Below are 13,726 nucleotides of genomic sequence, written 5' to 3'. Positions count from 1 at the left end.
TTTAAGAATTGTAAGAAGTTTTATTTTCCTATATAGTTCATAGTAAGACCTTACCTGTGGCACCCAATTCCTATATTCCAAAGAGTATTCTTACACTGCAAGGGAATATGATTTAATGTTTTAAACATAACAGTTTGGGACTTTTACATTTTTATTTACATACTATGTGTAAAAACCAACATTAAAGCCCTTTTACTTATGTGCACAAATGCTAATCTGACTATGATTGTATTTATAATTTGAAGTTTATACAGTTATTAAATTATTTATACCCTTACCAAATTTGGTAAGTTTTTATGTATGTGAAAATTTATTTGAACCGATTTATGTTTCTTGAGAATGTGACAAAATCAAAGCTTTCATCTTAAAGTATTCAACAAAGGATCTGATTCAGCAAGTTCACCTTTCATTCTTGAGATACGGAAGAAGAAAAAACATCAAAATTACGAGGGTTATGAATAATTTAGTTGTTAACTGTAGACAAAATGATGATTGATGATGATGAAGCGTTGTCAGTTATCCCATTTATTAATTATTCTTTGAGTATGACCTGTATTGCCTGATTTATGACATAATTTACATTTTAAGTATGATTGAGAAATGATTTTGTGTTCTTTTACCTCTCACAGTCGTGACTGTCCCATCTTCTACATGCGTAAGAAAGTACAGAAGGACCTTGCTGATCAAGACGGTCTCATCAAGAGGTTTGGTAACCCATGCTGGTGATCAACGACCACCATCGACTACAGTATCGTGTCAAAGAAGACAATTATGTTGTACTAGATCTTGACAGGTTTCATAGGGGTAGTACTTTGTGATGATAAAGTATATTCAATCTCTTGTATAAATCCTCCTGAAAATGGTGATCGACGACCACCATCAACCATGGTATCATGTCAAAGAAGACAATTTGTACTAAATCTTGACAATTTCCAGGGGGAGTACAGATTCCGAGGATACATTGTATTTAAATCCCTCTCATATTTCTTCATGGTGTTATGTGTTATATGCAACCGCTTTTGATTTCTCAAAGTGACCTTGGACAGCTTGGACGAGCCTCATAGAGACACAGAAGCGTGATCACTCAATACCGTGCTTTACTCAAGCTGCTCAAATTGGACATAGTTGACCTTGATAAGAATACAACCAGGGTATCGTGTTGAAGAGAGGCTATCAAGTTGTTCTAAATCTTGTCAATATCCACAGGAATAAACTGTGACTTAAAGTATATTCAAACTTGTGTATACATCCCTCTCCATCTGGTGATCGACAACCTCCAATACAGTATCGTCCTTAAGAAAGACAATTTTGTTTAAAGGCATTGTTTAACAATGTTAAATCTGAGATGCTTGGCCCTACATGTTATCAGTGTCTGTGATATGTTATAATATTGAAGACCTAAGAAAAGTGCCTCAAAAATTAAAAATCTTTTGAGTGACCCGGTTTAACCATACTCATTTTCCCCAATAGACTGTAGTGTAATAAAAACCGTTAGGAAAACAAAAAATGAAATTTTGATTTCCAATCATAAATATCTTGATAATCAGACGGGCGATCGGCTTGTAAAAGTAATTGGATTCCTGATTGACCTAAAAGTTTATTCTTATGATTGCAGCATGAGGTACATCCAGGATTTTGTTTCAGAATCTGAGACAATGTTACCAAGTCATACACTTTAAGTACCGGTAACTCTTGACGTGTCAATCTAGTCATAGTACATTAGTTCATTCAGCATGCACACGTTCGGTACAACCGTCTCATTGAAAGAGCAGGGAATACAAAGTTGCTTTCTATGATCAAACATGAAGGTTTTTCTTAACCAAATATTAACCCAATTGGCTCCTGGAACTGACAGGCTTCTCTATAGGTCTGAGAGAATTCAGTAGTCCAAGGGTTTAAGATAAAGTCTTGGTAAAGTAACAGGCACTTTACACAGAAAGATGTATATGGGACTACACAAATGATGTTGGGGCTACTCACCTTAATTTCCTTATCTTTCTATGCTCATTACTCAGCCAGTATACATTTTCTACCAAAATTGTTCAGCAAATGACATTTATGTGTAATCTTGAACATACAGTGTAAGTTTCGTTTGATTCTGTGAGAATTTTGTTAAAATATTTTTTTTACAAGAACTCAAGGTTATCTTTAATCATTACTGGAAACTTTTTTCTCGTAGTTTACAGGGCTACTTACACAAAATGATATTTAATTACTTTGATATGTGTGTGTGACTAATAAAAAATATGCACATAAATGTATGTTATGCATGTGGCTAACATTCTAACAACACAATTCTGTGTGCTATTGTGCAGATCATAGAAGGAACAAAAAATGATATGAAAAAGCAGTCTTTGTCTGCTTTGTAATGGGCAGCTTTGGCTTTGTGAAATTCTGTTAAATCAGACAATTTTGTGTCTTGAAAATTAATGAATTATTCATATTATTTCATTAACCAGACATAGTCTTACATGAATTAATCTATTATGGAATGTATAGGAAAGGTCATATTCTCACAATTTTAATTTCTTTGCACTAATGTCATTCAGACACGACATTAATCCACATTTGCCTCTCTGCACCCAGGTTTAGGTGGAGTAAACAGGAAGTGGTTCTCTTCTTGGTTATCACAGAAGCTCAGCAAAAGCTGGTACAGTGATTTTCAAAGCAATTTTGGAAGCAATAGAGACATTGTTCATATGTAATATGAAAAATATGAGCTATTCAAAACTAGAAGATGTATATTTTCTTTACTGGTATATTCAATATCTATCATTATCTAGCGTGCCTTACAGATATGTGTGACAGTACAATTGTGGAAATCAACTTTCAAATTGTGTATGAATGAATGTTTGTCATCTCATGGTAATGATTAGAACAGTTGCATTACATGTGCGCAATAAAGCATCGATGATACAAGGGAAAGGGGAATTCCTTTTCTACTGTACCTAAGGGGCCCTCTCTTGTTCATGCATGAATCATTGCAATCTGTAGTTCTAAATCCTCAGTCACACCTTTGCGTATTTGGCTTGCGTATTGCTGCATATTTATGGCAAGCCATTTTAACATTTATTCCTATTTCTTGATATCTAGAATTACCTTTGCTTTCCAACAGAAAATCATTTCTTGATATCAAGAAATAGGAATAAATGTTAAAACGTCTTGCCATAAAATTTACAAAGCAATATGCAAGCCAAATACACAAAGGTGTGACTGAGGCATTAAGGGTAGACATATTAATCATTTTGAGTACATTTGAAATGAAATTATATTAGTGAAGGGGCTAGTAATAAGATGGTTAATTATTCCAAATGTGCTTTGAATAGAAGGATGTGTTCACTTAGTCAATCTTCTATGTTTGCTTGATAAAATCTTCCCCTGTTATTAGAGGCTGTTTATCCTAAGGCTAACTTGTAGCATTCCTCTCACATACAGATTCACATAGGCTTGATCACTGTCCATACATGTATATAGTGAACCTCACATAAATATACAAGAAATAAGGTAAAAAACAACACCTATATTCGTGTAGTCCCACAGCTATATTAATAAGTAGGACAATTGTATTTTTTCTTGTACTCCGAGCAGAACTCTATACTTTTTTCTATAGCGAACTGTGTATATCCTCCTTTGAGAGCGAGAAGGGTGTTAACTCATAATGTATTTTAATAAATAATAATGCCCTTCTGGCTCTCAGCTGACAAGATCTTGTTCAAAATGACATTAAAATGCAGGAATGTATTCTGCATTATAAACTATACAATATGTGTGTTGCCTTTCTTTCATGTCATACATGTACGAGACTGTTAGCAAGAGAGAAAGCAAAAGAGTAGGAAACTGGAGTGTATATTGATCTTTTTTTGGTTGTAAATGCAATAAACTGCATCCTTCTGAGTTAAAACAGGAAAATTGTGTTTTAGCGATGTTATGTTGATTTAGGCTAACTGTGATGTGTATTACCTTTTGCTACATTAACTGTTCTACCACACTTTTGCACACATTAACATATTAACAGTATGACATCAATGACAGACATCACCAGTTCCGTGTTGCAATGCACATCTCAAGGAACCTAAGTAATTCTGGACAAGACTTATTTACAGAAACTGACGTTAATTCATAACTGATTTTAACATGTTTCCCGCCTCTTTCATTTTTCTATCATCTCCCTCCCCCCCCCCCCCCCCCCCTCTCTCTCTCTCTCTCTCTCTCTCTCTCTTTCTCTCTCTTCCTCACTTCCTTCCTTCTCTCTCTGCTCTCCGACTTTATCCTCCTTAAATTATCTTTACTTTCTCTTCCTAAATCTCTCTTATTCTCCTCTTCATTCTTCTTCTTTGTGACGTTAAATTCTGCTGAAGTGACCCCAACAGTAGGCTTAAAGAAAGGACGACGACATCCAAGTTGAGATACGTGCATAAAATGCAGTTCATCTGTAATATCAATAAACAAACAAGCAATCATAAGCATGTGTACAAATTCACATGAATAAACAAACATCTATTGTATCGCACATCTAGCTTGCCATAAATGACCTTAATATGCATAACTGAGTAAAGAAAACCTTCAAGAATAAACTATGTGAGTAAAGCTCACTTGTGCAAACACAAACTGTATAACTGCCTCATTTATCTTATTCTAATGAACTGTCTCAAATTCTACCTTTGTTTACAAATATAACCCTTACAAATCATACCTCTCTATCTTGTAGGTTAACGTCATACGCAAATAAACCCTCGACCAGCTTTATTTCCTGCCTCTATCTTACACTCTTTACTTGGTTCCTGAACTAAATTCCTATTTGCTTCTACACCCTTGACATTCTTTATAACCAAGGAAAACAATTCATACTCTTTGTTTCATGTCAATTATCATCACTCATTACACACAAATCTAGATTATCCTCAACACAAACTGATATATGCACAAATTGTGCATTCACACACGTTATCCTACGTTTGTCTATATGTGGTGCTACATGCACAGACAACATTTTAACGTACTTTTCATCTTAAAATTACAGAAAACTAGATTTATATCTTGTGCCATTTTTGGCCTCATACAAACAATTAAAGATTGATTTATACAAATAACAGCTTTATAGTACTTACAACATTGGGCTTGTCTCGATTGTCGGGGATTACTGATGGAATCACTGTCCACAAAACATTTCAAATTTCGTGACTTTTAGGCTGGCGAACTACAAACGCCCTCTTACGACCAAATGAAATTATGGTTAATCTGAACCGACGTCATGACAGAAAACTTTCTAAATCTTACATCCCGGCCCCTTAAATGCGTAGCCACAGCAAAGCATTTATCCAAATAACTTCAACTTCCATTCAAATTGTCTAACTTTTCTGTTAATAAAACACAACTAAACATTCAGAATTTACACTCAACTCTGCATAGCACATTCCATTAATTTCATTTACACAATGTAGTACATTACAGTAAATGCCTTTAGGGTGAATTTATAGCCTATACACAACAAACACTTGTCGTCTAAAAATGTATACCGACAGGTCAATTAAAGTAACATTGGGCAAAACGATCAGTTGCCTTAATAGAGTACACATTAACTAAATCTCAACACAATTGTTGACACTCTGTAGCAAATAACAATAACAAGGATTGTTAAAGTCCTTGACATTCCTTACACACTTTGAGTTATCTAGTGAATTACCAAAGGAAAATACGAAATATATCAGCTCAAACATAATGATTCTACATGTACCTCTATGCACTAGAGCTGCTAACTACTCAGAACTGTGTATTTCAGTACTCGATTCTTGAAACTAAACCCCCTTTTTTGTGAGTTTTCAAGCAAAATTCAGTAGCCCACCACTATAGTACAACAGGGTTACACACAAAAAATGATTTTCAAATTCAGAAAATGGTGCTTCTGTGATTAAACTTTCTCATCATTCGCAATCTTGAGTAAATTGTCAATTTACTTCCGGTATACAAAACTTTAGTTCAACTATCCCCTTCATATCAAATATCCTCTTTTGGGTCTATGCATCAAATATCAACACAATTCGGTTCTTTACAGTTTCAACTTGAACTAGACACTACATATTTGTATGCTCATGCATTGACCAAATAACATGTTATCATGACAAATGATTCTCATTTGTAGTGGTCAAATATTTAACTCCTGCTCTTAGGAAAAAACATGTAAGAAATTACGTATGAATATCGTTCGAACAAAAAAAAACAAAAAAAAATCTTTCAGCAATAGTCTCAGTTCAATACTGAAATGAATACATGTATTCTGAAGTCCATTATAGTCTTTCTTCAAGTATTGACTAATAAACATAATATGACATAGTTTATAACAAGGCTGAAATGTTTATTACTCTTCAAGAGTAGAGTCCACTGTCCTCAAATATAACGTGCCCGATTTACCTCAAGGGCACAATGTTACCGCAAATAGTCTTGTATAAAGTCTGAGGACTGTTTTTATCAATTTCTTGCGCTTAAACAAGTTTGTTGCTGTAAACGAGTTCTGTCTTGCGTCGACGTCAGTCTAACTTGAATATGATGATCAGGATCTTTCGCTTGTCACGGATCAGGATAATCGCGACATAAAAAATTCACAAGAGGCGGCGCTAGGCTCTCACCTCGCACGTTTAATTCATCGTGCATCAAATATAATTATCTCACATAAGAAACTAATGCTCCAATTTAGTCGTTCTTCGCTGTGGATCCATTTAAATTGAGATCGCTCTCCACGGTTCACCAATTTACGCTCTTTGCTTCTTCCAAAACTGAAACATGATGATCAGGATCTTACGCTCGTCACGGATCAGGAAAATTGCGACACAAAATTCACAAGAGGCGGCGCTAGGCTCTCACCTCGCACGTTTAATTCACCGTGCATCAATATAATTATCTCACATAAGAAATGAATGCTCCAATTAGTCGCTGTGGTTCACCAATACGCTATCTGCTTCTTCCAAAAGACATAGTTTCTGCACAGGCCTGACTAGGATACCGGTGCTATGTTTCAGCTTCACCGATCGGACGAGCTTGTCCTTCCCAGGATAGGTTTCGATTACTCTTCCCGTCAACCACTTGTTCCTCGGCAGATTGTCGATAATCAGCACGATGTCACCTTCCTCCAGATTTCTCGTCTCTTTCAGCCACTTCTGCCGCTGTTGTAAGGAAGGTAGGTATTCCTTCACCCACCTGCGCCAAAATAAGTCTGCCAGGTATTGAATCTGCCGCCAGCGTCGACGTCCATACAGATCATGTTTCTGGAACACATCAGGTGGTAGAGCATTTTTTGACCTCAGGAGCAGCAGATGATTTGGTGTGAGAGGCTCTGCATCCCTTGCGTCATCAGATGTTATGGTGAGTGGACGCCCATTGATAATTGCCTCTACTAGACACATAAGAGTCGTTAAGCCCTCATCATTCAGAACCTGCTGCTTCATGACTGCATTCAAGACCTTTCTCGTAGTTCTGATTTGTCTTTCCCATGATCCACCCATATGGGATGCTCTCGGTGGATTGAATTTCCAATCAATTCCTTGTTGAAGGAGATTATCGTGGATCTTCTCCTGGTTCCATCGTTTCAATCCCTCCCTCAGTTCACGTTCAGCACCTATGAAATTTGTACCATTGTCGGATCTGATAATCTCTGGTTGTCCTCTGCGTGAAATAAATCTCTGAAGGGCATTCAGAAATGAATCCGTCTCCAATGAATGCAGTACCTCTATGTGTATTGCTCTTATAACCAGACAAGTGAATATACATCCATATCTCTTCACAGAGCTCCTTCCTTGTCTCACCATGTATGGGCCAAAGCAGTCAACTCCCACGTTACTGAATGGAGGTTTTTCTGGTACCACTCTATCTGCCGGCAAATCTGCCATCTTCTGTTCCACTGGTTTTGCACGTTGACGTTTACATGTGAAACACTTGTGTAGTACATGACGAACTGCTAACCTCCCTCTGATTATCCAAAATCGTTGTCTGAGTAGGGATAGCACATACTCCTTCCCTGAGTGACCACACATAATGTGGTAATGTCTCACCAAAAGCTGTACTACATGATGCTTGGAAGGCAAAATCACTGGGTGTTTTGTCTGCTCTTCTAGTGGTGCATTGTGTAGTCTTCCTCCAACACATATCAATCCTTCGTCTGTGAGTTTCACGCTCAATTTAGATAGTGGGCTGGATTTTGCTATTCGAGTGGGTGACCGTTGTGCAGTCTTATTTTGCTGTAAGACTCTGTACTCCTCAGCATAGGTCTGTTGCTGAACGTATCTGACAATTGCTTCTTCAGCTACAGTCATCTCATCAACTGTTACTGGCTGCTTCATATCCAGTAAATTCATATCTTTGCGTGCCTTTCTTCTCAAGCACTCCTTGACCTTCAGGATCCATGCAATACCTTTCTTCAGCCGGAACCAGGACGAGTAACTTTCAAGGAGTCTATCTGTCGCCTTGACTTCAGATTCGGCTGCAGCAAACACTCCAGTCTTGTCTTGCTTTACCTCTGGGTCATGCTCTAAGCTAGACTCATTCACTGTCAAGCTTTTAGGCCAATCGCATTCTTCTGACCACAAAAATTTTGGCCCTTCTTTCCATCGTCCAGTCAATTCCTCAGCTGTCAGTCCACGCGAGGCATCATCGGCTGGATTGACATCAGTGTTAACATGTCGCCACTGCCTTGGTTCAGATCCCTCATGAATGGTTGTAATTCTGTTTGCTACAAACGTATGGAAACGTTTATCCTCATTCTTCACATAATGAAGTACTATTGAACTGTCAGTCCAAAACACTGACTCTTGGAGCGGCAGATCCAATTCCCGTTGTATCATACTGTCTATAGTGACAGAGAGTGTAGCCGCCATCAGTTCAAGCCGTGGGATTGTCATCCTCTTCAGGGGTGCAAGACGTGACCTTGCAAATAGTATGCTGCAGTGCACCTGACCCTCAACATCCTTCATCCGCAGGTAGGAAACGACTCCATAGGCTTTCTCTGAAGCATCTGCAAAGTGATGTAGCTTATACTCTGCTACCTTGCCAAAGTCGTGTGGTTTGATGCATCTGTTGACCTGGAATTCAGTCATCTTGGGTAGTTCCTGTAACCATTCATTCCATCTCTCTATTTCCTTGCTTGGAATCTCCTCATCCCATGCAAGTTTAAGTCTGGTTAGTTCCTGCAAGATCATCTTAGCCTTTAGGATGAAAGGACTGGCGTAACCGAGAGGGTCGTAGATGGAAGATACAACACTCAAGATACCCCTCCTGGTTTGGGGTTTGTCCTTGGGTCTAAATTTGTACAGCAAACAATCAGTTTCTACATCCCAGCTGATTCCAAGTGCTCTCTCGACTGGAAGAGCATCATGATTGAGATCCAGACCCCTCACATCTTTAGCTCTCTCTTCTTCTGGTATGGATTGCAGGACAAATGGGTTGTTACTGACCCATTTGGTTAATCTGAAGCCTCCTTCACTGAGCAAGACCATCAAGTCCGCAGCAAGTTTCACCGCTGTTTCTTCATTCTCAACTGACACCAGGCAGTCGTCCACATAGAAGTTCTCGAGAATGGCCTTAGATGCTTCCACTTTACCATTACCATCACCGTTTCTTGCTGTCTGACGAAGTGCATGGCTGCACACACTTGGGCTCCACGTACCTCCGAAGAGGTGGACGCACATCCGGTAGACCAGCGGTTCCTTGTTGAAGTCTCCGTCCTTCCACCACAAGAATCTCAACACGTCTCGATCTTCTGGAGGTACCCTCACTTGGTGGAACATTGCCTCTATATCTGACATGAGTGCTACTGGTTGCTGGCGGAATCTAAGCAAAACTCCCATCAAATTGTTGATAAGGTCCGGCCCCTGTAACACTGCATCATTCAAAGATACCCCTTGGTGCTTGGCCGCACAATCGAACACGATTCGCATCTTGTCTGGTTTTTGGGGATTCAAGACTGGATGGTGGGGCAAATACCAAACAGGGGTGTCCTTGGGTTGCCTAGTCTCCTCACTAACTTCCTCTGCATAGCCTTTCCTGAGGAGATCCTCTATGCCCTGTTTGTATTTCACATACATTGCTTGATCTCTTTGCAATCTCCTTGCCAACGATTTCAAACGCTGTTCTGCACTCCACTTGTTATCAGGCAAGTTAGGTGGTCTCCTTCTGAAGGGCACCGGTAGTTGGAAATGTGCACCTTCCCGCTGGATGTCCCTCTCCCATATTTCCATTACCTTCTTGTCATTGACTGACACTGCCTTGTCTTTCTTAAGCACATCTGTAGCTTCGATCTTCCAGAATTGGCTGACTTGTTCCTCCAGTCTATCATTACTGTCAATGAAGCTAGATGTAGCTTTGGGTACACCATCTGAACTGGAACCTACAGGTCCACTCACTGACCAACCCAATTTGGTCCTAACAGCATAAGGGCCATGCTGTCCTCGTCTCACCTCGATAGGTATCAAGGCTTCAGGTGAATCCTGCCCTATCAACAGTCCAACTTCATGTCGTTCAATGATCGGGAGGTTGATTCCTTCTAAGTGATGATATCCTGAAATGTCATCCACATTGGCAATGTGTGTGTCTCTGATATTAATGGCGTCTCTGGTATACACACAGGGTAGCTTCACACAGTCTGTATCTGGTCCCGTGTCTGCAATCAGACTAATCACTGAGGTCTCTATGGGGCTATTACGCTTCTCCAGTGTTGTCAGGCTTAAACTTTGCTTCCTTCCAGTAGCATTGAGTTCTCTGGCCAAAGTGGCTGTACAAAATGTACTGGTTGAACCAGAATCCAACAGTGCATATGTATTCACAAATACATTCTCTCCTTGAGCTCTAACCCTCACTGGAACAATGGGAAGCACACACCTTCCGGCCCCTGTGACACACTTCTTAACGAACCCATTCTGGACTTGATGGACTTCGTTGTTCTGGGTTTCAACTGGAGCCTGTGTCGTTGTCATCCTTCCTGCAGATGAAGATGCATCCTGTGCAAAATGGAGAAATTTTGTGTGTTTCCTCTGGCATCCTTGTACTGAGCATCTTCTATTCAATCTGCAAAACCTACTGGTGTGGCCAGATTGCAGGCAGTTGAAACATAGTCTGTTGTCCTGAGCAAACTGAAATCTCATCTCGGGTGCCATGGATTTAAAACTGTCGCACCCAAACAAGGAATGTTCTTGCCTACACTTCAGGCACTTCAGGTTGACTGCTACTTCTGTTACCTCTGTAGCGTACATGTAGTTACTTCTTGTACTCTTCTTGTTGAAAGCTGGGTTTGAAGTTTCAACTCTTTTTGTTGTTGCTGTCAGATCTCCAAAGACAGGATCATTGGCTTCCTCAGCAGCGTTGGAGACAAACCTTGCCATGTCCGAGATATCGGGAGAACGCTCCTGCTGTCTGATGTCTCTCACCAACTTTAACCATCTACCTTTAAGGTAATATGGAAGTCTCTCAGCCACCTTCAGCAACTCTCTCTGACTACTAATTTCCTGCAGTAGATCCATTGCTCGAAGAGTTTCCATGCTGATCTTCAACTCATCTGCAAACTTCTGCAGCCCCTTCCGGTCATTCGCATGGCAGATTGGACCAGTGGTTATACGTTTGATCCAGGCTTCTCCTATCTTGTACTTGCTGCCAAAGCGTTCCACCAACAGCTCTCTGGCTCGTTGGTACCCATACAGTGGTTCCATGACCATACAGCACTGTATGATGCCCTTAACTTCTCCTTCACAGCAATGATATAACTTCATAAGTTTTGTCCCACTATCGAGTGAAGATCGACCAATTAAGTTGTCGAACGACATCATAAATTCATGGAAGTGCAAAGGACTCCCATCAAACTTCATCATCTCTACATTAGCCAGACTGATAGCTTCCAACCATCGTTGTTGCTGAACTTGGGTCTGCAGATAAAATTCTCGGTCGTCTCGTGGTTGATAAGCTTGACCTGAAATGGGAGATGAAGCCATTTGCTGAGCTGGAAAAGGAATAGTCTCTTGTAGGAGCGCAGGTTCCTTGACATCATGATTGCTGACATGATGATGATGTTCCGTAGCATGCTCTGCACTTTCATGCACCTGCTTGACATTCTGCTGACTGGAACTCCTATTCCCTATACTCGACACCTTACTGCCACTCCTGTGTTGCTCATACACGTCTTCTTCTGCCTCTGCTGCGCTGAGCTTGGCACGTAAGAGTAACTTAGCCTTCCTTTGCTTAAGGCGTATTTCTTCGAGTTCTATCTCTTGTTCTTCCTGAAGAACTGCTAATTCTGCTGCTATTGCAGCCCTCTTGGCCCTGGTCCTAAGTCCAGATGACGTGGTGGAACTCTTCCCAACCTGACTTGCAGAATCCTCTGGATTGACATCATCAACACCTACTTGACTCATGGTGACGAATGCTAAAGCTGTTATGAACTTTGTGTGACGTTAAATTCTGCTGAAGTGACCCCAACAGTAGGCTTAAAGAAAGGACGACGACATCCAAGTTGAGATACGTGCATAAAATGCAGTTCATCTGTAATATCAATAAACAAACAAGCAATCATAAGCATGTGTACAAATTCACATGAATAAACAAACATCTATTGTATCGCACATCTAGCTTGCCATAAATGACCTTAATATGCATAACTGAGTAAAGAAAACCTTCAAGAATAAACTATGTGAGTAAAGCTCACTTGTGCAAACACAAACTGTATAACTGCCTCATTTATCTTATTCTAATGAACTGTCTCAAATTCTACCTTTGTTTACAAATATAACCCTTACAAATCATACCTCTCTAGACTATCTTGTAGGTTAACGTCATACGCAAATAAACCCTCGACCAGCTTTATTTCCTGCCTCTATCTTACACTCTTTACTTGGTTCCTGAACTAAATTCCTATTTGCTTCTACACCCTTGACATTCTTTATAACCAAGGAAAACAATTCATACTCTTTGTTTCATGTCAATTATCATCACTCATTACACACAAATCTAGATTATCCTCAACACAAACTGATATATGCACAAATTGTGCATTCACACACGTCATCCTACGTTTGTCTATATGTGGTGCTACATGCACAGACAACATTTTAACGTACTTTTCATCTTAAAATTACAGAAAACTAGATTTATATCTTGTGCCATTTTTGGCCTCATACAAACAATTAAAGATTGATTTATACAAATAACAGCTTTATAGTACTTACAACATTGGGCTTGTCTCGATTGTCGGGGATTACTGATGGAATCACTGTCCACAAAACATTTCAAATTTCGTGACTTTTAGGCTGGCGAACTACAAACGCCCTCTTACGACCAAATGAAATTATGGTTAATCTGAACCGACGTCATGACAGAAAACTTTCTAAATCTTACATTCTTTTTCTTGTTCTCCTTGTTCTTATCATCCTTCCCTTCTTTTCTTTTGTTCTCCTTTATCTTCCTCCTCTTCTTCTTCTTCTTCTACCTCCTCTTTCTTCTCTCTCTCTCTCTCTCTCTCTCTCTGTCTTTCCATCTTTAAATCAAATCATCAGTATTGAATAAAGCAGATCACACATTTCCTCATTCCAACGCATCAAAGCATACTTTAGACAACTCCTATTTTCTTTTAGTCTTTATAGTCCCACAGCTACATTATTGAGTCGGACAATTGAAACCATGTTAATCTCTTAATGCTTTTGCACTCTATGAGATAGGTTTCCAACGCAATCTGTTTATCTGTTTTGTTCTAGTTTGC

The 13,726-nt window shown here is 39.4% G+C and overlaps 2 protein-coding genes across 3 annotated transcripts in view; one reads left to right on the top strand and one right to left on the bottom strand.

Annotated features, from left to right (window-relative positions):
- Nucleotides 1-1,483, top strand: part of LOC100893055 (DNA polymerase delta catalytic subunit) — a 34,515-nt gene extending 33,032 nt beyond the window's left edge. For both annotated transcript variants that reach the window (XM_030989250.1, XM_030989251.1), the window contains one exon: nt 630-1,483. In XM_030989250.1, the coding sequence (XP_030845110.1) occupies nt 630-726 (97 nt within the window). In that variant the 3' untranslated portion in view covers nt 727-1,483. The remainder of the gene's footprint in view (nt 1-629) is intronic.
- A 3,291-nt stretch (nt 1,484-4,774) lies between these two features.
- On the bottom strand, nt 4,775-13,361 carry LOC115925437. Its single transcript, XM_030989249.1, has 2 exons — nt 13,197-13,361; nt 4,775-12,513 (listed from the first exon to the last, which is right to left on the bottom strand). Exon 2 carries the CDS (start codon nt 12,384-12,386, stop codon nt 6,921-6,923), a length of 5,466 nt encoding a protein of 1,821 aa, XP_030845109.1. The 5' UTR covers nt 12,387-12,513; nt 13,197-13,361; the 3' UTR covers nt 4,775-6,920.
- Between the last annotated feature and the right edge of the window lie 365 nt (nt 13,362-13,726).

The sequence above is a fragment of the Strongylocentrotus purpuratus genome, unplaced genomic scaffold (genome assembly GCF_000002235.5).
Source record: "Strongylocentrotus purpuratus isolate Spur 01 unplaced genomic scaffold, Spur_5.0 spur5_scaffold_18, whole genome shotgun sequence".
NCBI lineage: Eukaryota > Metazoa > Echinodermata > Echinoidea > Camarodonta > Strongylocentrotidae > Strongylocentrotus > Strongylocentrotus purpuratus.
The sequence above is the reverse complement of the archived record's forward strand: the minus strand, read 5'-3'. Positions and strand labels throughout refer to the sequence as shown.